The sequence below is a fragment of the Procambarus clarkii genome, chromosome 22 (genome assembly GCF_040958095.1).
Source record: "Procambarus clarkii isolate CNS0578487 chromosome 22, FALCON_Pclarkii_2.0, whole genome shotgun sequence".
In the NCBI taxonomy this organism is placed as follows: Eukaryota; Metazoa; Arthropoda; class Malacostraca; order Decapoda; family Cambaridae; genus Procambarus; species Procambarus clarkii.
In genome coordinates, this window is record NC_091171.1 from 18,695,520 (window position 1) to 18,721,528 (window position 26,009).

The 26,009-nt window shown below is 45.0% G+C and overlaps 1 protein-coding gene across 3 annotated transcripts in view; it reads left to right on the plus strand.

The window, feature by feature from the left end:
* LOC123757806 (protein spaetzle) overlaps positions 1-24,498 on the plus strand; it is a 163,142-nt gene extending 138,644 nt beyond the window's left edge. For 2 of the 3 annotated variants that reach the window (XM_045741644.2, XM_045741654.2), the window contains exons 6-7: positions 2,073-2,228; positions 23,639-24,498. In XM_045741644.2, the coding sequence (XP_045597600.1) occupies positions 2,073-2,228; positions 23,639-23,780 (298 nt within the window). In that variant the 3' untranslated portion in view covers positions 23,781-24,498. Of the gene's footprint in view, positions 1-2,072; positions 2,229-20,381; positions 20,422-23,638 lie in introns of all 3 variants that reach the window. The other variant, XM_045741663.2, reaches the window with a different exon arrangement.
* Positions 24,499-26,009: the final 1,511 nt, after the last annotated feature.

Genomic DNA, 26,009 nt, shown 5'->3' on the forward strand with positions numbered 1-26,009 from the left:
ACAGGGCGAATATCATCGAAACTTAAAATATTGAACAACTTGGGGGATATTGATCCAGAACATTTCTTCAAAAGGTCAGATGTAACACAAACAAAGAACAACGGTTTCAAGCTCAACAAGCCACAATAAAGGACAGAAAACAGAAGATGCTTTTTCACCAACAGGGTTATAAACCCATGGAACCGCCTACCCGCTGAAGTCATAAATGGCTAAACCCTGATACAATTTAAGATCCATATAAATAAAATAATCAGGATAAATGGGGGACTCTTGACAAACCGCCGGCTTACTGTCCTTGTCGAGGCCACTCGAGAGATAGTGGCCCCTCAGGTAAAGTGTTTGGAATCGCCTGTCCATCGAAACCATAAATGCCAAGGCATTCCTTGAGGTTAAAATCCAAGTGTAAAAAATCCTCGTGAACAAAGGAGGGGACCCTTGATAACCTGCTGGCTTCCTGTCCCCGCCGGGCCATTAGGGAGATAGTGGCCTTCAGATAACTTCAGGAGGCATTGAACCCTAAAAATCCATGCATGAAGCACAGCACAGGAAAAGAACAGACAGATCCCCGAAACAGCGAGAACAATGCCAGGAAGGTCTAGGAGCCCAGCCCCAACAAGAACAGGAGACTCAAACAACTAGGAACACAACATGGGCCGGGGCACCTCCGCCACACCCTGCCAACCACAGCCAAGCGTCAGGGCAATTGCTCACTAGGCCAAAAGAACTGATAAAGGCTAGACATCCCACAGCAGCCCTGGATTAACCATTAAGCACAATAAGCACGTGTTTAGGGCCTCAAGTAAAGGGGGGACCCATGAAGTTTTTTGCCTGTGCGGGATTTACAATGGACCATGGTGCAGTGTTGCAGATGGGCCACGGCCCATAAAATAGCGGCCCCCATAATAAATGGAAAAAGAATATTAATATTAATATAATAATAGCACACTATATATCTTCAAAGCAAGAAAGCAATGGAATAGTAATTTTTGTTTTCTTTTAAATAATGTATTTATTCATGGGAATATATATACAGTATATTACAATTCACTGTGTTTCTTATTTGGAGTTTTATATACGGCATATGGGGGTCCCAAAATCTTTTCAGTGATTAGGGCCTCTAAGCACTGAAAATCTGGCCCTGCCCCACAGCAATGGGCTGACGGAAAACCGACCAGCGCCGCTTTGAAGTGAGGTACATAAAGCAGACGACCTGAAACCGTCAAAGACCCAAGAAGATACAGCAAAGAGAAAACACATTAGCAAACATAAGCAATCCAGAATGGCAAGAGGCATGGACTGGAATGCAATAGCAAAAGCCCTAAGAAGGGGAACTACTGCCAGCCAAACAAAAACCGAGACCAGAACGAATCCTAAAGGAAGGAACCAGTCAAAAAACCTCATTTTGGGATTTTTCGCGTCTCCCACTGCTCTTTGAGGTAATTTTTTTTGTAGTAAGCTCCCTGTAGGTGCGTTTCTGGGTGTCGGTAAGTCTCTCATCTGCGTCTTTTCTACAGGTTTCCGTTGTTTTGTCTTTCCTAGGCTCCTGTGGCGGCGGACGCTGTGATTCCTGCTACAGATTTGAGACCTCTTTAGAGTTCGCCTCCTTAGAATTCGAGTCTGAGTTTTCCTCTTGGCTGACGTTTGCAGACCCGTTCTCCTCCTGGCTTCCAAACTTGTTCCGTTGTCGTTAGTGACTTGACTCACCGGTTCTGCTCCAGGTTGTGAGCATTTGACAGCTTATGTGTGCCTTTGTGTTCTGTCGCTTCGTTTCCGTAGGTCCGTTGGAAGAGCCCAGGGATTCAAATTTCCGTCTGAATTACCCAGAGATTCCGAATTAGTAAGCTCTTACTGTACACTATATTTCCATCATATACTTTTCAGTTTTGTGACATTTATGCAGCAAACCAGATAAGTATGGCCGTGGTGTAGCAATTATTTCCTTCCCAATTTCATTTCAAACTTTGAATTTTCTCAAATATGTTACCATATGAATTTTTATACTGATATGCTCATTCTTTCTTATATGTTACTTTTGATAACATTAAAACTGGATAAGTTGTTGTATTCCTCAGTGAAGGAGAATCCTGCAACTTCGGGATGCCACTTCAGGGGAATACAATAGCAGTGTGTCGCCAGAAGTATGTGTACCGGAGGATGCTAACGGTCGGCAGCAACGACATACAGCCGGAAGAGGTCCTCATGCCCTCATGCTGCGTCTGTTATGCCAGGTGAGCAGCTTGTGTGGGTAGTATGAGCTGGATATTGTCAGTCAGTTTGGCCTCACCTGTGTCTGGCTTTTGCAGACAGCGAGGCACATTTCTAGTTCTGTTTTGGCAAATATTAACCCGGTGTACGTTAATTTTAACATACCCCGTAATTATTTTCATAATTGATGTAAGCTATACTCATGACTGAACATTTGATTAACTGTTGTTATTTTGTCAACATAGAGTCCCGGTGGTATAGTCGGGTTCGTTTTTGACTCACACTCGAGAATTCAGGGTTCGAGTCCCGGGCGGGACAGAAATAGTTCAGCATTTTCCTATCACCTAATGAGCCTGTACACCTAGCAGTAAATAGGTACCCAGGAGTTAGTCAGCTTGTTGTGGGGTTGCATCCTGGGGGAGGGGGGGGTCAGTAATTCGGCCCTATGGGGGGGGGGACCTCGATATAAGCCTAACATGTATATATACAATGCTTCCTATCCCACGATACAATGAATTAAATTAAAATAAAGTATGTATATCTTCATAGCTATTACTTATTAGCAGTGATTGTCCTTGAGGTGTGTGTGTGTGTGTGTGTGTGTGTGTGTGTGTGTGTGTGTGTGTGTGTGTGTGTGTGTGTGTGTGTGTGTGTGTGTGTGTGTGTGTGTGTGTGTGTGTGTGTGTGTGTGTGTGTGTGTGTGTGTGTGTGTGTGTGTGTGTGTGTGTGTATGTATTTACAATTTGTGTCTGCAAAATAGACCTATTAGGTCCTCGACCCATCCTTTCTAGCCTATCTATTTTTCCATTATTATTATGACTGCTACGTGCATATTTCTCTGTAACACACGCACTCACACATCCCCCAGGAAACAGCCCGAAGCATTTTGTTTAACTCCCAGGTACCTATTTACAGCTAGGTGAACAAGGGCATCAGGGTAGAAGAAACTGTCCATTTTCTGGGAATCGAACCCGGACTCTTATGACTACGACTCCCAAGCGCTGGCCACTCTACTGCGAGGCCTCCCAATGTATGTGTGTGTGAGAACTCGCCTAGTTGTACTCACCTAGTTGTACTTGAGGGGGTTGAGCTCTGGCTCTTTGGTCTCGCCTCTCAACTGTCAATCAACTGGAGTACAGGTTCCTGAGCCTATTGGGCTCTATCATATCTACACCTGAAGCTGTGTCTGGAGTCAGCCTCCACCACATCACTGCCTAAAGCATTCCATTTGTCAACTAATCTGATACTAAAAAAAATTCTTGCTAATATCTCTATGGCTTATTTGGGTACTCAATTTCCGCCTGTTTTCCCTAGTGCGTGTGTCCCTTGTGTTAAATAATCTGTCTTTATCAACCCTATCAATTCCTCTGAGAATTTTGTATGTGGTAATCATGTCCTCCCTAACTCTTCTGTCTTCCAGCGACGTGAGGTTTAATTCCCGTAGTCTCTCCTTGTAGCGCATACCCCTCAGCTCGGGTACAAATATGGTGACAAACCTTTGAACCTTCTTCAGTTTAGTCTTATGCTTGACTAGATATGGACTCCATGCTGGAGCTGCATACTCCAGGATTGGTCTGACATATGTGGTATACAAGTAAGTAAGTAATTATCAAAAGAAGGCACCAAACCGGGAAGGCTATGTAGCACCATCAAATACGCAAAATAATCAGAGGGCGCTAAATATCACCAAGGATGCCAATACGAGAACAAAAACGCATAAGGCGAACGATATCAAAAGTATCCGAGTCACCAAGAATTCTATCGAGGGACAGGTGACCGCGAGGGGCGGTCGGAAAGCAAGACACACGCTCGTCCTGGAAGTCAGGACATTCAAGAAGGACATGCACGACCGTAAGAGGGACAATGCAACTAGGACAATAAGGAGCAGGGCGGCGCTCCATCAAGTGACCATGGGTTAAGCGAGTATGGCCAATACGCAACCTCGCCAGAGCTGTTTCCCACCGCCGGTTACGGTGGAAGGAGGACGGCCACGAGGAAACACAACATTTAAGAGTACGTAGCTTGTTACCAGTAACAGACAACCAAGAAGCCTGCCAACGGGTAAGAACTGAGGAATGGATAACTGGCTAAAAGTCGGAATATGGAATGCCTTTACGAGAGATGGGACAAGAGCGGACAGCTTCCTTAGCGGCAGCATCCGCACGCTCATTTAAAGACACACCAATATGGCTGGGAACCCAACAAAACTCAACCGACTTAAATTTACTGTGAACGAGAAACAGCCAATGCTGGATCTCGACAACTACTGGATGAACCGGATTAAAGGACCCGAGAGCCATGAGGGCACTACGAGAGTCAACAACAACCACAAAGGAAGACTGACAACGAGAAAGCAGGAGACGAAGAGCATAGAGAATAGCATAAAGTTCTGCTGTAAAGATGCTAGTCTCCGGAGGCAAGCGACACATATAAGTGCGATCAGGAAAAACAACAGAGTAGCCAACACCGTCCGCTGACTTAGACCCATCGGTGAAGACAGAAACGGAGCGGGAGTGAGAAGAAAAGTGCTCGAGGAAAAGGCGTTTTAGAACCGTAGGAGGGGTAAAAGCTTTAGTGATACGGGTCAAGGAAGTACAAAACCGCGGAAGAGGGACCCTCCACGGGGGCAAAGAAGGAACAACACGAGGAGAAACATCAGAAATACGAACGGAGAGAGAATCCTGTAGGCGAGATAACCGGACAGAAAGAGGGAGGTGGTGAAGAGGAACAGGAACCGCAGGAGGGGTAAAAGTTAAAGCACGACAGAGGCGAGAGGAAGGATGTTGCAAGGACCGCGCAAGATAGCGAAGACAGTAGCGATCACGGCGGTCCTGGAGAGACAGGAAGCCAGTGTCAACATACAAGCTAAGGATGGGAGTCGAACGAAAGGCACCAGAACTGAGGCGCAACCCAGTATGGTGCAAAGCATCAAGACGGCGAAGAGTAGAAGGAGAAGCAGACGAGTAAGCAGGGCAACCATAATCGAGCTTAGACAGGACGAGAGAGGAATGTAAAGCAAGGAGAGTGCGCCTACCTGCCCCCCAAGAAGTATGGGACAAGACCCGAAGGAGGGTAAGGGCCTTAGAGCACTCAACACGGAGGTAAGAGATATGGGGAGACCAAGACAAACGAGTGTCAAGGAATAACCCCAAAAGCTTCGCGGAATCTTTGTATTCAAGGGGATGACCATAAAGTGACAAAGAGGGACGAAGAACAACCCGTTTCCGCGTAAAAGTCATGGCACAAGTCTTAGAAGTAGAGAACTTGAAGCCATGACCTGTGGCCCAAGACGACACGGCATCAATTGCAAGTTGAAGCCGGCGTTGAAGGAGAGGCGAATCATCACCCTGACAACAAAGGGTAAGATCATCGACATAGAGAGCGGAGAAGACACCAGAAGGAAGAGAGGAAAGAAGACCATTGAGGGCAACAAGAAAAAGAGTAGTGCTCAGAACACTACCCTGGGGCACACCTTCGTATTGCTGAAAAGAGGGAGAGAGAGCGGTACCAAGGCGCACCCGAAAGGAACGACGAGAGAGGAAGCTGCGGAGAAAGAGAGGGAGATGACCACGAAGGCCAAAAGAATGAAGTTGAGATAGGATATGATAACGCCAAGTGGTGTCGTAAGCCTTTTCTAGGTCAAAAAGGACGGCAACAACGGAGGTCTTCGCAGCAAAAGCAGTACGAATATAGACCTCCAAGTTCACCAGGACATCTGTCGTGCTGCGGCACTTGCGGAAACCAAATTGAGAAGGGGAGAGGAGGTGATGGTGTTCCAGGAACCACATCAGACGAACGTTAACCATACGTTCAAAGAGTTTGCAGACACAACTTGTGAGAGCAATAGGGCGAAAGTCCTTAGGGGAAGTACCCAGAGACCCGGTTTGCGAACAGGGAGGACAACGGCATCGAGCCAGTCCTCAGGGACTGACGACGACTCCCAGATCCGATTATACAGACTCAGTAAATACTGAGACGTGCTCGGAGGGAGATGGCGAAGCATCTCATAATGAATACCATCAGAGCCCGCCGCCGTAGAACCGCAGAGGGCCAGGGCAGAACGAAGTTCAGAGAGAGAGAAGGGATCATTATAGGGAAGCTGAAGATGAGTGCAGAAATCTAAAGGACGAGACTCAAGGACAGGTTTACGAAGAAGGAAAGATTGGGGAAGATGAAGACCAGAGCTAACAGAAGAAAAATGGGAACCCAGTTCGGAAGCGACCTGCAACGGGTCCGCCACAAGAGTATCATGGAGGTGAAGGACCGGTGAAACATCGGGAACGAACTTACCCGCTATCTTGCGGATACGCTTCCAGATCTGGGCCAGAGGGGTCTCGGACGTAATTGTTGAGACATAAGATGCCCAACATTCACGTTTAGCCGTACGGATGGCCCTACGGGCCACCGCACTCGCTTTCCGAAAGAAAAGAAAAGAATCGGTCGTCTGCCTACGGCGGTGCCTCTTCCAGGCTGCACGCTTACAGCGGACAGCCCGAGCACAGTCCGCATTCCACCAGGGAACGCACTTCCGTGGACCCCGAGAGGAAGAGCGAGGAATAGAGCGGAGGGCAGCGTTGAAGACAGTGTCATGAAAAAGGAGGAGAGCGCGAGAGAGAGGCAGAAGGGAGAGGTCAGGGAGAGCAGCACTGAGGGTAAATAGGGTCCAGTCTGCCTTAGCAAACTGCCACCTAGGGAAAGAGAGGGAAGGGCGAAAAGAGAAAAAGGAAACAAGGATGGGGAAATGATCACTTCCATGGAGGTCATCAAGAACCTGCCACGTGAAATCTAAGTAAAGAGAAGAAGAGCAGAGAGAAAGATCAAGACAAGAAAGGGTGCGAGTCCGAGAGTCCAAATGAGTGGGCTCACCAGAATTCAGAAGAGACAGGGAAGAAGAGAGGAGAAACGGCTCAAGGAGGCGACCCCGGGTATTCGTCAGAACGTCACCCCAAAGAGAATGACGACAATTGAAGTCACCCAGCAGGAGCACAGGCTCCGGCAAGGAGTCCAGCAGGTGTTTCAAATCAGGAAGAGAGAGCGGGACACTCGGGGGGAGATAAATGGAACAAACTGTGTACCATTTCCCCACAAAGATACGAGCAGCAGAACAATGGAGAGGCGAAGGAAAAAGTAAAGGAACAAAGGGAACATCAGCCCGAATCAAAAGAGCAGAAGAATTAGAAGCCCCAGCAATGGCTGGGGGGGGGGGGAGAGAAAGGAATAGCCACGAAAACGACCAGGACGAGCACCAAGCATTGGCTCCTGGAGACAGACACAAAGGGGCGAAAACCGCGAAATCAGAAGTTGGAGTTCGAGGAAATTGGCGTAATAACCTCGAACGTTCCATTGAAGAATGGACAACGACGAGAAGAGAAAGGACAAAAACAGAGAACAAGGAAGAAACAAAGGCGAAAGAGCAACAGAGCACGTTAAAGAATATCAGGGTCGGGATCAGGGTCAGCAAAGTCAGGGTTAGGGGGCATGGGTAAACTGAGCAAAGACGGAGGGAAGGAAACGGGAGAACAGAGCAGAGGTGGGCGGGCAGGGTCTGGAGGAGGAGGAGGAAGAGGAGGAGACAACGGAGAGGAGCCGTCAAGGACAGCAGCAGGAGGAGGGGGAGTAGAAAGAGGGGAGCGCACCCCAGCAAGAGCAGCAACCGAAAGGGAAGCAGGGGCCAAAGAAACCTCCATAGCAGGAACAGGGGGCGCAAGCACTGAAACGGGAGGGGAAGGAGCAACAGAGCCAGAAGGAGGAGCTGAGGAAGAAAGCGAAGCCTTCTTACCCGCCGGGGAAGAGGAAGGAGAGGAGCCAGGCTTACGCTTCTGACTTAAAGAGACCGGTGTCCCAGCAACTACGTACCGGGCAACGGATTCCAGTGTCTCAACAGGAGAAGCCGAACGAGAGCACACACGACGGCCGTTAGGAGAGCGATGGACATCCGCCCGCACCGACAGGCGGTGGGGAGAGCCAATAGATGGAGGAAGAGGATGGGAAGGAGGATCGGAGGGGGGCGAGGAAGAAGACACAGAAGACACGACAGACCGGGTAGAAGGAAGGGGAACCTCAGACAGAGGACCAGGAGGAGGATCCTTCGGGAGAGAACCCAAAGGAACAGAGGAGGGGGCAGTGGGCGCATCAGGGTCCAAGGCCCGGAAACGGTTGTGAGTCTGAGGAAGGCGGGAAGGACGAGGAGAGGAAGAGCGCAACACGCGAGCATAAGAGATATTAGCATAAGGCGGGAGCCGGCGAACCTGGCGCCTCGCCTCAGGAAAAGATAAACGCTCCCGGTGCTTCAGGTTGAGGACGGCTGCCTCAAGCTTGTAATGGACACACGCACGGGAGAAGGTAGGATGGGCCTCACCGCAGTTGAGGCAACGAGCCTGAGGAGAAGTGCACTCCGACTTAGAGTGACCTTCGCCACCACACAAAGGACAGAGAGAGACAGACCCGGAGCAGCGGAGGGCTCCATGCCCAAACCTCCAGCACTTGTTGCAGAGCCGAGGAGAAGGAATGTACTCCTGGACAGAGCACCTGGCACCAGCAAGAATGACAGAGGGTGGAAGGGTTCTACCATCAAAGGTAATCTTCACAACCCGGAGGGGTTGACGGCGACTACCACGATGGGGACGAGTAAACGTGTCCACCTGGAGAATAGAATGGCCCTGGGCAGCGAGGATATGGCGAATATCGTCGTGGCAGTCGCGCAGGTCCCGAACACCGGTTGCAACATGGGGCGGGAGCAAAATAGTGCCAACACTGGCATTCAACTGAGCGTTCTTCGAGACCCGAACGGGGGTCTCGCCAAGGCAGGATAAGGCAGCCAAGCGGGAAGCAGCATCCTGAGAAGGTGCAGCAACGACACGTGTACCGAGACGAGTGGGGTTGAAAGTAATGGAGGCATCCATGGAATCAATGAGATGTCGATGAAGGGAGAAATCGTCAGGAGGCGCAGAATCAAGAGGGAGGAGATCAAAATATTTGGCCCACGAAGCGGGACCAAACAAGGCTTGATAGGTAGCAGAACTGGAAGGAATCGAGCGAGGGCGGCCGTGACGAGGACGGCGGTGAGAACCCCCAGAGAGAGAGGGGTTAAAAGGCGCAGTAGTTACAACTAGAGAAGGAGCCGCACCAGGGGACGAGGTAGTCACCACTGGGGGCTTGGGGCTCGACCCAACCACAGAGGAGGGAGGGGAGCCAGGGAAAGGAGTCAGAGAGGCCAAAGGAGGAGCAAGGTCGGGGCCCAATGCAGCGGAGGCTACAGAGCCCGGTCTTCCAATACGGACCGACTCGGGGGCTTGGTCGCCCACCCCACGAGCCTGAAAAGGTAAGCCAGAAGCAGCCGAAACAGGGGTTATCATCTTGACGAAATTAAGAATTCACTCACGAATGTGCCCCCACACCCACCATGGAGCCACAATTAGAGGCAGGACACCCAACAAGAAGCTATCGCCGATCTTGTCGGGGCCTCCTAGGGGTGCGTCGTGAGTATACGCCCCACAAACGCCACCTTAAGAAACCGACAGTCCGTCGAGATCGGGTTCAGTGACGAAGTGGGGATTGACAATAAAAGGTTCCCCTCGCTCTCGACGTCGGGTACTGCAGTTCTACGGGTGCATGAGTATGCCTCCTCAAGCACCCGGGCGTCAAAATAGAAGAAGTCCATGGAAGAACCAGAACGAGCAAAAGGTCGGCAGGAAACGGCAAGCAGATAGGAGAAGAGGGGGGAGAAAAACGAAACAGAAGGAAAAGGAAAAGGTGCCCAGCAGAATTGGAGAGGACGGCAGCAGGAGCACAAGGCTAGAAAAGGACAGAGGACTGGCCTAAGGAGCATCACACTCCAGCAGCCGCCCACGAAGCCCCCACACGGCGACAACGAGCTGAGCGGGGAGGGGGTGTGGTATACAAAGTTCTGAATGACTCCTTACACAAGTTTCTAAATGCCGTTCTTATGTTGGCCAACCTGGCATATGCCACTTATGTAATCCTCTTGATACGGGCTTCAAGGGACAGGTCTGGCGTGATATCAACCCCCAAGTCTTTCTCTCTAACTCTTGAAGAATTTCATCTCTCAAATGATACCTTGTATCTGACCTCCTCCTCCCTTCACCTATCTTCACTACATTACATTTGCTTGGGTTAAACTCTAACAACCAAACTCTAAAATCTCTTCACTAATTTTTGTTATTATTAACAAGCTTATGTATACACAGCAATGTGCTGCTACCCTATTCGATATGAAAGATTACAGTGTAGATCAAAATCTAGCTACAAGTTTCCTTTCACTGATCACGGAAACACAGAGCAAATTAAGAAAAAATCTTATCCACCAAAATCATATTTATGTTGTATTCCATGACACAGTTTGGTTTATATAATTTACCATGTTGCAATATTCTGTTTGCCACTGTCTACCATTTGACCATTATGAATCGTTGTCAACATATACAATTTGTCTCTCTAACGCACAGATAAAATGTTGTCTTTTTTCTGAGTTGACAATTACTCACTGAAATACCCGTACCAAACATTGGCATTTGTCTCCAATATGGCTTCACTGTAGCAAACACGGGCGCTTCTGTCCAATGTGACTCCACTGCAGCAGACACTTGCGTTTCTGTCTTATGTGTGGTTTCACTGTAGCAAACACTGGCGTTTTTGTCCTATGTAGCTTCACTGTATCACAGAGAACCGTCTTATATGTTCCAGCAGGAATCTATAGTTAGCAAGGGTCTAATTAAATAATTATCATCGGTGTACCGGTGAGCAGTGGTTCCATGAGCGTCTTGGCCACTCTGCCACAATACTCATGATGAATGTGACCGCGTATGTTTACGTTGGTACCAGAATATCATACACTCCATATCTATCACTATTCCGGTTTCACAATCACAGATGAACAAGAATTTCAAAACAAACCATTGCCGTTACGATGGGATATAATGACTGAAAGCAAAACGTCCCTTGAAAAGAACTATTCAGATTCGTCAATCACTATATCCTGGCCTGGTTCGAAAAAAATCCTCACTTTCCTCTCACTTCACTGATTACTTTCCTCACTTTCCAGTACTTTTTAGTTTTACTTTTGAATAAGGCACAGGTTGGACAATTTTTTAATTTGTCAGGGAGCGAGTTCCAAAGACTGGGTCATTTTATTTGCATGAGGTGTTTGCAGAGATTTAGTTTGACTCTGGGGATATCAAATAGATATTTATTTCTGATGTGGTGCTCTTGGGTTCCATTACACCTATCAAGGAAAAGTTTCAGATCAACATTAGCATTTAGGAACAAGGTTTTGTATATATAAATAGCGTATGAGAATGTGTGGAGTGCATATTTAGCATGTTAAGGGACTTAAGCAGAGGGGCTATAACAAACAGTGGTTGTTATAATTCTGATAACAGATTTTTGCCGAGTGATGATGAGCTTTAGGTAATTTGCAGTGGTTGAATCCCATGCACACATAACGTATGTAAGATAGGAATAGATCAGCGCGTAGTATAAGGAAAGGAGAGCAGAATGGGGAACAAAATATCTGATTTTAAAAAGTATACCGTCTTTGTTCCAACACTTCTGGATGACTGTGTTTCACAGAATGTTTCATCATACACAGCGCAAGAAAAACATGCATTTCTTACATTATATATAAGCTACAGTCGCCTCTTTCCAACGTGTCCTGGGAGGACGGGCTGCAAACATGAGGATGGTAATAAGCCAGATGTAATGAGCTGCACTGCGTGCCGGTTGCTTTCCTCAACAAGATGTTTTATGAACAGCTCATCAAAAGAAGCCATAAAATATTCACTTTCGCCGATATTGTCACCAGTATACGGGGAAAATGTCTAACATCAACATCCGTATTATCAAACGATGGTATTCATGGTATAACACTGGCCATCTTCCCAAACGAGTACTCCCGTAGTGCTATTGGTGGCGCCAGTACCACGGCCAGCACCATGGACGCCAACACCACGGCTCTGTCTTACGATAAAACCCCTTTGGCCAGATGAGGCTCTTCTATACTGTATAGGTTCACCATGAACAGCTGAAGTAGAGGCCCACACTGTCCGGCAGTTGGCAGGCCGAACTGCTGACTCAACAAACCTGCGCCTCATAACACCACCAACTAACTGCGCCTCATAACGCCACCAACTAACTGCGCCTCATAACGCCACCAACTAACTGCGCCTCATAACGCCACCAACTAACAGCGCCTCATAACACCACCAACTAACTGCGCCTCATAACACCACCAACTAACTGCGCCTCATAACGCCACCAACTAACAGCGCCTCATAACACCACCAACTAACTGCGCCTCATAACACCACCAACTAACTGCGCCTCATAACGCCACCAACTAACTGCGCCTCATAACGCCACCAACTAACTGCACCTCATAACACCACCAACTAACTGCGCCTCATAACGCCACCAACTAACTGCGCCTCATAACGCCACCAACTAACTGCGCCTCATAACACCACTAACTAACTGCGCCTCATAACACCACCAACTAACTGCGCCTCATAACGCCACCAACTAACTGCGCCTCATAACACCACCAACTAACTGCGCCTCATAACGCCACCAACTAACTGCGCCTCATAACGCCACCAACTAACTGCGCCTCATAACGCCGCTAAACATAGGTTCATCTATGCTACTAGTATCAGAATCAATTCTACTGAACCCCCAAAATATCTTCATCTACATTATTACAACATTCAGGAACGACAGGTTTTTTTTATTTTTATTTTTACATGCAAGCATGTGTATAATGTACAATAAAAACAGAACAAATATAACAGAACAAAAGTACAAAGCACACACACGTACAATGACAAAGGAACAAATCAAGAGAAGACCAGCCAGAAGGGCTGACCACAAAACAAAAATGCATATACAAACATAACACAAATATAAACACAGCGCAAGACAAACATAAGGGAAACAGAGAGGCGAGAAACATACAAAACAAGTCCGCTAACACCTCACACACATAATGCACACATAACAAAGAGCACACCCCAACAGCCTGAAGGGCACACAAGATGACAAACAAGCGCACATGACATCCACAACCGAACACACAAACGCATAGGAACCGCACACCCCCCCACTAGCCATACAAGAAAACCCACAATACAAACCGGAGCACGCAGGAACCGGGAAACAATACCCACCCCACCCACTCACATACACACCCCACAACCAGGCAACACAAAATACATAGAAATCACTTGCGAGGAACCTCGTGAGAAATGTACTTCTCCGGGAAAAGATCATGAGGATATTTCGCCTTGTAAGCTTCCCAGACTAGATCTTCAAGGTCGGTAAGGTTTTCGACCCCCCGCTCTCGAGCGGGTGTCATAAACACGGGAACATCTATATCTGGCGGCATCGGCCAACTCCCAAGGTCACTGATGCAAGTCGCATAACGAGGCTGGGGAGCGCCAACCACTCCCTTCGAGGAAGCAGATGACACCGGAGAAGCGGACGAGGGTCGCCGAGCCTGCCACGCCTTCTTCAACGGAGCAGGTGCCGGACGCTGAGACGATAGCACTTCCACGGATACCGCAGGAGACACGGAAGGGACTGCAGGAAACGGAAGAGGTGGCAAGACCGCTGCCGAGGAAACGGGTAACGAGGAAGGGGCCACAGAACATCCAGAGCGAGCATCCTTTCTCAACATCACTACCAGGCCACCCCGCTCGCCACCAACTACAGCAGGGGGAACCACCGCCCACGAAGAACGGAGCCATCCGACGCAGGCAACGCACCTGAAGCAGGACCCTCGGACACTGGACCAGAAGGTGAGGCCGAAACGCCGGCACTGGCATCCTCAGGCAAGTGTACCTCCGCCACCACCGTATTGTGCACCACATCCGGAGCCACTCCACCGTCAACGGAAGGACGACACTCGTCGAATTCGCCAACATCAGCCCACGCAGAAGAACGCCGGGAACGCTTAGGCTCGGGCCGCACATCATCAGACCCGGAGGCAGACTCAGCGACCCGCGCAGCACCAACCGAGCGAACCGACGCACGCCGCAGCACGGCAGCCTCCTCAACCACACGGGGCACCAGGCCAGGCACAGGAGGGAATGCTGGAACCACCTCAGCTCCCAGCACAGCCGGAACAGACGGCGGCTGACGGACGTAAAACACCCGAACGTTGTACCCCATAAGGCGCACAGAGGACGGAATATCCGCCCGGAGTCTCATGCCCAGGGTGCGAATGTTAGACCTCACACCCTTAAGAGGACTAGAAGACACCACGTTCACTCTCACACTAACAACTGCGCCAAACCGGCCGAAATACCGCCGTAGCAGAGCCTCCGGAAACTCCAAGGGAGCCCCATGCACACTGATGTAAGTAAGTGCACCACTCCTATCCGAGAGGGTGACAGTGCCCGCACCATCCGGCAGGGGCAGTGTCCGCCCCTCGTATCGCCGGAGAAAATCGCGATACGCCACCTCCTCTGCAAACTTCACAATTGCCCTACGGGCCGTTACCAACTCGACCCCATAAATCGCAAACACAGGAACAGAGAGCATTTCACAAGCCAGGGCAATCTCCGGGTAACCAGCCCGCACAGAGAACTCTAGTCCCACAGACTGAGCCCGGACGATAGGGGGTAGAGGGACCCCCATCGTAACGCCACGTCAGCACAGGCGAGCAGAGACACACCCGCCCCCAACCAGCCGAAACGGGCAAACAACACCAACTGCTGGAGCGCCGATTCAACACGTCCGCCCCGTACCGAAGCTAGGGCCAGACCCTCTCAGGAACGACAGGTGGTGACACTGAACAGAGTGGTGTTGACCTGGGACGGCGCAGCGAGACTGGCTAGATTCATGTACTGTACACTTTCAATTTATTTATTTTATTTATTTATTTATATACATGAAGGTATATAAGATCCAAAAGTGATTCCATGCACCCGCCAAACCCCCTGTTTATGAATGAAAAGCGGTTTACACACGACTCACAACTGCTGACGTTCGAACATATCCGGAACAAGTGCTTCACTGACGAATTTTGTTCGAATCACAACGCTGTAAATGCTTCACCCACGTACTACAAATACAAATAATCGCCAACAGAACCTAAACACCTAACCTAACCTAACCTAAGCCTATATATACATAATATGCTAATATGTTATAATACTAATTTATACTTGAGAAAATTCCCGTTTTGAATGAACAGCATGTTAAAATTTATGAATGCGTCTGTGGGGTCGACCGCTGGACGTAATGGACTTGAGTCGAGGACGGGTTGCACCACCGGAGGTCAGAGGGTCCTTGGATGACCTAGTAAGTAGTAGTGTTAGCTAGTTAGGAAAACGACATTCTCTCGGGTAGGTTTAAGGTCTTCACTTATTTAGACTTTATTCATAAGGCAGGGACTATTCATAGGACTAAATACTGAACGATTTGGAGGATGTAGATCCAGACCACTTCTTTAAGAGGTCAGATGTAACACGGACAAGGATCAACGGATTTCAGTTCAACAAGCCACAATGTAGGACACAACACCCATATGTTTTCACCCATAAAGTTATACACATTTGGAACTACCTACCCGGCGAAGTCGTAAGTGCCAAACCTATCTTGAATTTTAAAATTCGGCTTGAAAAAATCGTCAGGGCAAATGAGAGGGGCGGGGTACCTTTGACAAACCGCCGGCTTCCTGTCCTCGTCGAAACCTCTAGTGTGTTAGTGGCCCCTCAGGTAATTCAGTTATATTCATGTAATTCGAGTGGAGGGATTGGTGACTGGAGGCGGAAGGAGGTCGCGACCTCTGTTGACCGACCGGACCGCAGTAGACTGCAGTATAGGTACGGCGCGCCGTGCCTGTACTGTGCAGGCACGTGCGCATCTCAAGAGGCAGCTGTTTTCTCCCAAAACAGAAACTTTGCCCGCTTGTTTAAAGCAGGATCATAACATGTAAAACCTGCCCCATAATATCTTTTAAATGGTCTGGCTGAGTAAAGTATCCTTAAAAGAAGGGTTGCAGCAGTTTATTGAAGGTTCGCATCTCAAGAGAGGCGGTTCTATTAACCGCATAATAAGGTTCTATTAACACAATGGTTTAGGGATTCTGGTAGTACAGTCGGGCTCGTTCTCGACGAACAATCGAGAATTCCGGGTTCGGACAGAAATGGTTGGGCCCAACTCCTTTCGCCTAGCACTAAGTAGGTACTCAGGAGTTAGTCAGCTTGTTGTGGGGTTGCATCCTGGGCGGAGTCAGTAGTTCGGCCTGGGGGGGGGGGAAGGACCTCGATATAAGCCTAACATGTATAAATACACTCTGGCTTCCTGTCCTCCGACACAATGAATTATTAATAATTACAACACAAAGCTTTGCAGAATTTTGTATACCCGATCGAGGGCCGCCATCTCAGTAGTAGCCTCGACGAGGACAAGAAGCCGGTGGCTTGTCATTTGTCCTCATGATTTTATGCAGCTGGATTTTGAATGGGAACAGATTTGGCATTTACGGCTTCGGAGGGTAGGCGGTTTCATGAATTTATAACCCTGTGGGTGAAAAAGCATCTACTGTATTCTGTTCTACATTGTGGATTGTTGAGCGTGAAGCTGTTGCTCCTATTCATGCTATCACTAGTAAATTTGAATTACTATTGGTATTTCAAAGTGCACATGGAAGAAGTAAAAACTGATTCAGGTTAAGAAAAATCAGTAACTTACCTTGACAATCAGCTGTCTCGGAGATATATTTTATTTAATAATAATAATTCGCTGTGTTAGGGGATAGACAGCCAATTTATATATACATGTTAGGCTTATATCGAGGTCGAGCTACTGATCTCCCCAAGATGTAACACCATATGATAACTCCTGGGTACCTACTTACTGCTCGGTGAACTGGGGCATTAGGTATTACGGAACGTGCCCAACCATTTCTGTCCCGTCCGGAATTCCCGATTGTACGACCAGAACGAACCCGACTGCAGTATAAGAAAGGAACTTTGGAATGGGTATTATAGGTAGAAGGGAAGATTGCTGGAGTCTTAGGCCTAGGAATTTCAAAATGCAAGTTTAGTTTTGGTAATATTATTTGGAAAAGACACACAGATCAATTATTCCGAAGGTTTATTGGGAATTTCGAAAATCCAAGGAGTGCAGAATTGCCAAATAGGGATACCTAATATAATAATGAAGGGATAACACCTGTTCATGATAGGGTTGGGGAGCAAGTTTCAATCAATGATAATAGGGGAAAGAGGATAATGCTAACTCTATGGAATCAGAAGTTAGTAATTCAGAGGAAGGTTCTCCAGAAGTAACGGGTCTTGATCCCCAGTTAAGAAAATTAAGGCCATATACGACAGCCTGATAGACTTAACTTGTAGGAGGTAAGTAAGTAATTATCAAAGGAAGGCACCAAACCGGGAAGGTTATGTAGCACCACCAAATGTGCGGAGTAATCATAGGGCGCTAAATATCACCAAGGATGCCAATATGAGAATAGAAACGCATAAGACGACCGATATCAAAAGTATCGGATTCACCAAGAATTCTATCGTGGGACAATTGACCGCGAGGGATAGTCGGAAAGCAAGACACACGCTCGTCCTGGAAGTCAGGACATTTAACAAGAATGTGCACGACCATAAGAGGAACCATGCAATTTGGATAATGAGCAGGACGGCGCTCCATTAAGTGACCATGAGTTAAACGTGTATGGCCAATATGTAACCTAGCCAGAGCTGTTTCCCACCGCCGGTTACAGTGGTAGGAAGAAAACCACAGGGGACATACGACTCTTAATAATATGCAGTTTGTTACCAGTAACAGAAGACCAATAACCCTGTCAACGGGCAAGGATGGAGGAATGAATAACTGGGTAAAAGTCGGAATAAGGAATACCTTTACGGGAGATGGGACAAATGTGGATAGCTTCCTTAGCGCCAGCATCCACACGCTCATTTAAAGAGACACCAATATGACTGGGAACCCAGCAAAACTCTACAGACTTAAATTAACTGGAGATAAGAAACAGCCAATGTTGAATCTCGATGACCACCGGGTGGATCAGATTAAAGGACCCCAAAGCAATGAGGGCACTACGAGAGTCGATTATCACCACAAAGGAGGATTGACAGCGAGAAAGCAGGAGACGAAGAGCATAGAGAATAGCATAAAGTCCAGCTGTGAAGATGCTAGCCTCCGGAGGAAGGCGACACATATAAGTTTGGTCAGGAAAAACAACAGAGTAGCCCACAACGTCAGCAGACTTAGACCCATCAGTGAGGATGGAGACGGAGTGGGAGTGTGAAGAAAAGTGCTCAAGGAAAAGGCGTTTCAGAACTGTAGGAGGGGTAAAAGCTTTAGTGATGCGGGTCAGGGAAGTACAAAATTTGGGAAGGGGGACCCTTCACAGGGGCAAGGATGGAACAATACGAGGAGAAACATTGGTAATACGAACCGAAAGAGAATCTTGTAAGTGTGACAAACGGACAGAAATAGGAAGGTGGTGAAGAGGAACAGGAACTACAGGAGGGGGAAAAGTCAAAGTATGACAGAGGCGAGAGTGAGGATGCTGCAAGGACCGTGCAAGATAGCGAAGACAGTAGCGATCATCGTCCATCCTGGAGAGATAGGAAGCCAGTGTCAACATACAAGCTGAGGGTAGGAGTTGAACGAAAGGTACTGGAGTTGAGGCGCAACTCAGTATAGTGCAAAGGATCAAGACAGTGAAGAGTAGAAGGAGAAGCAGAAGAGTATGCAGGGCAACCATAATCGAGTTTAGACAGGACGAGAGAGGAGTGCAAATAGAGGAGAGTGCGCCTATCCGCTCCCCCAAGAAGTATGGGACAAAACCTTAAGTAGGTTAAGGGCCTTAGGGCATTCAACTCGGAGGTAAGATATATGGGGCGACCAAGACAAACGAGTGTCAAAGATTAACCCCAAAAGCTTCGCAGAATCTTTGTACACAAGGGGATGACCATAAAGGGGCAAAGAAGGATGACATGCTTTCGAGTAAAAGTCATAGCACAAGTCTTAGTTGCAGAGAACTTGAAGCCATGATTGGTGGTCCAAAACGACACGGCATCAATCGCAAGTTGAAGCCGCCGTTGAAGGAGAGGTAGAAGGCTCTTCCTCTCAATTTGCCACTTGATGCTCCAAGCACTTATTATATCTAAATTAATTTGAAGGACATTACAATCATCTGCATCTCCTATCTTCCCAGTATCATAGCATCATCTGCAAACATGTTCATTTAAATCTGTATTCCTTCTGGTAGCTCATTTATGTAGACAATGAACATTACTGGTGCAAGAACTGAACCCTGTGATACTTCACTAGTAATACTCCTCCAGTCAGATACATTGTCTCTGATTACTGCCCTCATCTGTCAGAAAATTTTTCATCCATGTCAGAAGTTTCCCTGTCATCTCTCCAGCATGTTCCAGTTTCCAGAACAACCTCTTGTATGGGACTGTATCAAAAGCCTTTTTTTTGGACCAGATACGCACAGTGAACCTAACCACCTCTTTACTGTAGTGTGTGTGTGTGTGTGTGTGTGTGTGTGTGTGTGTGTGTGTGTGTGTGTGTGTGTGTGTGTGTGTGTGTTTTAGAGAGAAATATACATAGTAGACATAATAGAGGAAAAATAGATTGATTAGAAAGATGGGGTTCATGAGCTAATAGCACAATTCTACAGGCATAAATAGTAAATACACACACACACACACACACACACACACACACACACCAAACTAGAAGATAGAATAAAACAAAAAAAGAGGCAATATGATCACTACAGTATACACAAAATAGTAACAGGAATCAACAAAATTGACAATGAGGAATTGTTGAGACCTGTAACTTCAAAAACAAGAGGGCATAGATTCAAGCTCAGGAAACAAAGCTGTCCAAAATATATTAGAACATTCACTTTTGCAAAAAGTGGTAAGTAGTTGGAGGAAGTTCAGTAAGGTGGTGGTGAAGGCACAAACCGTAAGTAGTTTCATAGCGTTATATATCAAAAGAGTACTGGGACAACTTAAGCATAGCTCTCATTCTGTAGCTACACTTAGGTAATAACACACCCATGCTAACACATCGAAATCTGAACATGATATCGTTTAAGTTCATTTCATTGTCTTCATAAAAGTCTAGTGATAAGATACATTTTATATTTGCAGGCTGCAGACTTTCGACATACCTGCCTTGGTCAGGAAGTAGGTACGATATCCCTGTAAACTACCTTGCCTACTATTTACATCACTTGATTATACAGTATAAGTAGAAGATTCTTTTAATCATAATTATCTGCCACTTAATTTCAATTATAAAATGATGAGTAATGGGCATCAGCTTGATATGGGCTTCTAGTTAGTTTTCCTAAATGAGTTGATCACTGTTCTGGGTAAATGTAACTAAAACATACTGCACTAGTGTTTGAAAATGTAACATTTGATACTAAAAAATTTGTATCTAGTATTTTACTGTAGATTTTAATATCACTTAAGCTTTTTGATGACCTTTGCAATCTGTACACTTCAGTTGTCCTTACTTTTTGCTTTACTTACCAGACAAATAGCTATACTGTATTGCTAAATGCACCTATATATTATTTGAAAAATAGTGCTTTTTACAATTTTGAAATAATTGACTCTTAATTACACATTTTCTTAAGAATTTTCTTCAAATTCTGCTTCTATATTTATCTCCAGTATCCTGTGATGCTGGAGTCTGGCTTAACACCCGTTTTATCTCGTTCAGTAAACCAAGTGTGATGCTAGAGGCCAGCTTGACACTTGTTGGCACTCATTCAGTAGACCCTGGTCAGGTGTGATGCTAGAGGCTGGATTGTCACTTGTTGGTTCTCATTCAGTAGACCCTGGTCAGGTGTGATGCTAGAGGCTGGATTGTCACTTGTTGGTTCTCATTCAGTAGACCCTGGCCAGGTGTGATGCTAGAGACTGGATTGTCACTTGTTGGTTCTCATTCAGTAGACCCTGGCCAGGTGTGATGCTAGAGACTGGATTGTCACTTGTTGGTTCTCATTCAGTAGACCCTGGTCAGGTGTGATGCTAGAGGCTGGATTGTCACTTGTTGGTTCTCATTCAGTAGACCCTGGTCAGGTGTGATGCTAGAGACTGGATTGTCACTTGTTGGTTCTCATTCAGTAGACCCTGGCCAGGTGTGATGCTAGAGGCTGGATTGTCACTTGTTGGTTCTCATTCAGTAGACCCTGGTCAGGTGTGATGCTAGAGGCCAGCTTGACACTTGTTGGTTCTCATTCAGTAGACCCAAGTACTTGCACTCGGCCTCACGCTCACTTCACTTTCCCGTACAGTCAGTATAGGCATCATACTTATTACACTTTCCATACACTTAATTTTTTTAAAGTTCATGTTGTCCTTTCAACTTTTTTCTTTCATCAAAATGATTTTTATTAAGCATACATGTTTATTACATTATAACATTTTGAATATTCATTAGACTTGATCCAGCTCTTTAAATTATAGCTTTCACACAGATCTCATTTCTGCTACATACTGTGTTGTGCCTTGTTTGGCAGGACACCTGCAATTCTTTTGACCATTTGACATGCTTTGAAGCACATGCAAGAACTTTACTCTTCATACAGGCTCTTCCAGAGAAAAAATTAAACAATGAAACACTAAACCCCGTATCTTAATAATTAGCCACATCTTATATTGCACATAAGAAGCTTTTCTTGATCCTCAATTCTAATCTGGCAATTTACTGCGCCCTTGGACCACTGGGGTAACAGGTTCCCCATCCATACCTGATATTTGATGTATATTTTAAAATATGCTGCTGGTATCTGCCTTTCAGGATAATAATGACCCATGCTTTATTTGATACTGCTACTATAATGAAAAATTGTTTTCCTTTTGTAATTCCCATGAACTAAAAAAGGAATCTAGAGAGCAATCATCGTGGATCCTATTTGTGCTTCAGTATAGTATGGCAACTGTTATTGGTTGCATCCTGAGGTCATCGCACGATGGTCTAGGGCACCTCAATAAGCACAGGCTTCATGTTCCCAAAACTGGTATCTCACTCAAAAAGATAAAGTTTCTTTTTAGCAATTATTGATGCATATCAATATGTTTTTCATCCTAAACATATATAGTATTTGAATTAAACGGAATTAATGTCCCATGCCCTATCGCTGATCGTTAAAGACACAGCACTCGTGTTTGCTTGTAGTTTAAATACATAAAGAAATTGTTCTCTAAAAATGTACTTCTTAAAAAAAAAAGTTTACTAAAATTGTATCATTAACTTGTAGCACGCTGGAGTTCAAGTTCAAGTTCAAGTATGTTTATTGAGATAAGCAATAAATACATCTCAAAGGGATAGAGTAGCTTAGGCTATTTCTACCCCCCTCTACTTCAAGTCCCTCAAGGGGCGCACAAATTCAGTGAGTACAAATAGACATATAACAGTACAAGAATCCCATTTAACATTGCATACAGCAAGTACAGCATATAATTGTTACATTCTTGGGGCAAAATTCTTGTAGCTCCTAAGTATACTGTCTATTATACCATTATCACACATCCAACCAATTTGATGTGGTACACTATTTATTTCCTTATTTCTATATTTTTCAATAAGGTGACACTCTAATACATAATGTTCTAAGGTGTGGGCGTACGGCATACTACATAATTTACACTCCTTATCTTTTTTACTGACATCAACACCGTATTGCCAGATATATTTATATCCTAATCGTAATCTCATGTAAATTGAATCCTTCCAAGTAGACTTTCCTTTACCATAAGTGAAGGACAAATTTGTATTTATTATTGAATAATTCTTAAGTGTGTTACTACTGTCCACCATTGCCATTCTCTTTATCATTCCTTCACCCATATCCAGCACGCTGGATATGTGGTCGAAGAAACATCTGTTGCACTAATGCCGTAGACACTCAAGGTGACTGTAGTAATTGCAAGGTTTCTGTAGTGGAGTACAGTATATACTGTAATCAATTTATAATTGGTGTTGGGATCTATTTTAATATTCATATTTATGACAGTAGTTATTTTAGTTATGCAAAATATACTAAATCCACTATACAATAAGCCTATATATTAGATGCTAAATGACTGCTGTAGTAAAACATTTATTATAGTTTAGAAAAGTAGTTATGATAAAAATTATGAATATAAAATGACAAAATATAGGATTGTGTAGAGAAGCAAATGTTAATGAATATTAACATCGGGATATATATTTGATTACTTGCAGTGTTCACATTTGTATCCTGTTACTCAATTTATATAATTTCTTGATAATATATTTGGATCCTTACAATGAATGATAAAATCATACTTAATCCTTCTACAAGAAAATTTAATAACTACTGTATTAGCTAAATTAATTTTATGAAACCAACATTAACTCTTTTTTTCAGAAAACCAGGATTTGATCTTAGTGTTCGGGTGGGTGCGTCACAGCCAACCATGACACCCACATCAGGAGTACCAGCCCCTTCCGGACCACCAGTTGCCAACACACGAACCATGCCTTGGAGGTTTACGCGTAGACTGAAATAACTCCACCACTAGCTGGAATACAGCGATACTCACATTTTTTGTGAACTTTTACATTTTTTAATTCTCTATCAGATTTTTTCATTGTCATAATCATTAATGCTTTATAATTAAACATAATTTTCTGGAATGAATCTAGAGTAATCTGGACAGTTAGTTGCAAGTAGTTATATAGGAAAAAGTGTATTGTTATGAATTGTTCTATTTCCTCAAGTAGTTATGAACATGTATTTTCATATGAAAAATACCTTAATAAGCAACTAAGAGATGCTGGTCTCTGTTAGTTAACAATGTCAGCTTTAAACAGTCAAAATGAGGCTCAGCATTAATATAGTGAACCATAATTTCCCATGTTATATTGTGTACAAAGCTCATTCTTTTTTAACTTTGCTATAAAAAAAATACTTTCAGTAGAGCTCATAGCGTGAAATATTTTTGATCTTGCCAAATCCTACTTGTCATGTTAGCAATACATAATCACAAGTAGGTGTATGTGATCCGTTTAGCACAATTTCTTAAGAGTTCTCTCTGTTTTGTCAGTTGCTGGGCATTTAATAATGGCAGAATGGAGGCTTTTTCCTTATAGACATTTTTCCTCTGGTTTACTAGTTACATTTCAATGCATTCACTGGATGCTGCAGGTTATATAAAATTCGAATTATCTGTCATTCACATATTGTACCACCAAATGTGAACTATATAAATGATATACAAATTATAATGAGTGTTATATCTGTTATACCTATTAGTATTCACACTCCAGGAAAACTATTTCGCTATTTTGGTAAAGAAGCGTGTTATGCATATGGTGTGATAGGAAGCATAAACATGCACATGGAAAAGAAGGGATAGAAAGAAACAAATATTGAAACAGGGAGATTAATTTTTAATAGAAAGTGTGGCACATCACAGTGCCAAACTTTTGGTTGAAGTAAAAGTGATAAAACATTACATAAAACACTGTCAATCATCTGCATCAAGTCTAAAAAAAACACAATAATGTTTCCAAAAATTTATAGGTCAATAGGAAATTAAAAGCAGAAATGTTACAGTGAGGAAGGCTCCAACGTAACTCATAACATGTGTCAGGTTAACTGAAGTATAGAAAGCATGATACTCACACACAAAGCATTTTTACACGAGAGTATAGAAACAGTTTTGAAAAGCAAGGTAATAGTCATGGATGCAGCTTATCTAGAGAGAGGTCAGGCCGTCACGGCCAGACGAGCAAATTAATAAAACAGAGGGGTCAAATTAAGGATTTAATAAAGGATAGCGAGACTTGGAAAGTTAAAGGAAAATGCCTGGAGGGAAAACACAAGAATTGGAAAAAGCATTAAAGGTTAAATCAAATCTAAACGCTAATCCCAAATGGAAAGTTAGGTTAAAAAATACAAGAGGAATGATTTTTCATCAGTGCAGATGGAGCAGGTTACTTTAACCCTTCAACTGCATGAGTCACATGGGGATGCTAAACTGCATGGGTCATACAGGGATGATTTAGAGTGACGACCAAAACACTCACCATGATTTATTGTCCAGATTAAGTTTTAAAAGTCCCGAGCATATATGGGGTTAACAATGACAAAATATTGTCATTGTTGAAGTGAACAAAGCATGATAATCTTTATTGACAAAAATGTCTAATTTATGCTTCATAATAATAAGAGCAAGCGTAAATATTTTTTCCCAAAGATCTATCTTGCAAAATAAGTTTTCAAAATAAGCTCTGTTAAGCCTGCTGAATTACCTATTCTGTTTTAGATTTCATCAAAATCCATTAAAGCTTTAGAATCTATGAATACAAAATTAAAAAAGGCATTGAATGTAATGAAATGCCTTGTTCTGGGCAAGCCCCGGTGGCTCCTTGAAGCTTCCTCGCTGAGATGGCTACCAAGTACTAGGTCATAATAGTCACCTCACAGAGGCACGGAGAGCAGGCGACACACTGCCAGCCCACCAGTAGCAACTTCCAGAAAGTCAGCGAAACAATAGAGACCACTGCAAGGTTCAGAGACTGAAGCCTTGAAACAGCCATACAAGTAAGTAAGTAATTATCAAAAGAAGGCACCAAACCGGGAAGGCTATGTAGCACCATCAAATACGCAAAATAATCAGAGGGCGCTAAATATCACCAAGGATGCCAATACGAGAACAAAAACGCATAAGGCGAACGATATCAAAAGTATCCGAGTCACCAAGAATTCTATCGAGGGACAGGTGACCGCGAGG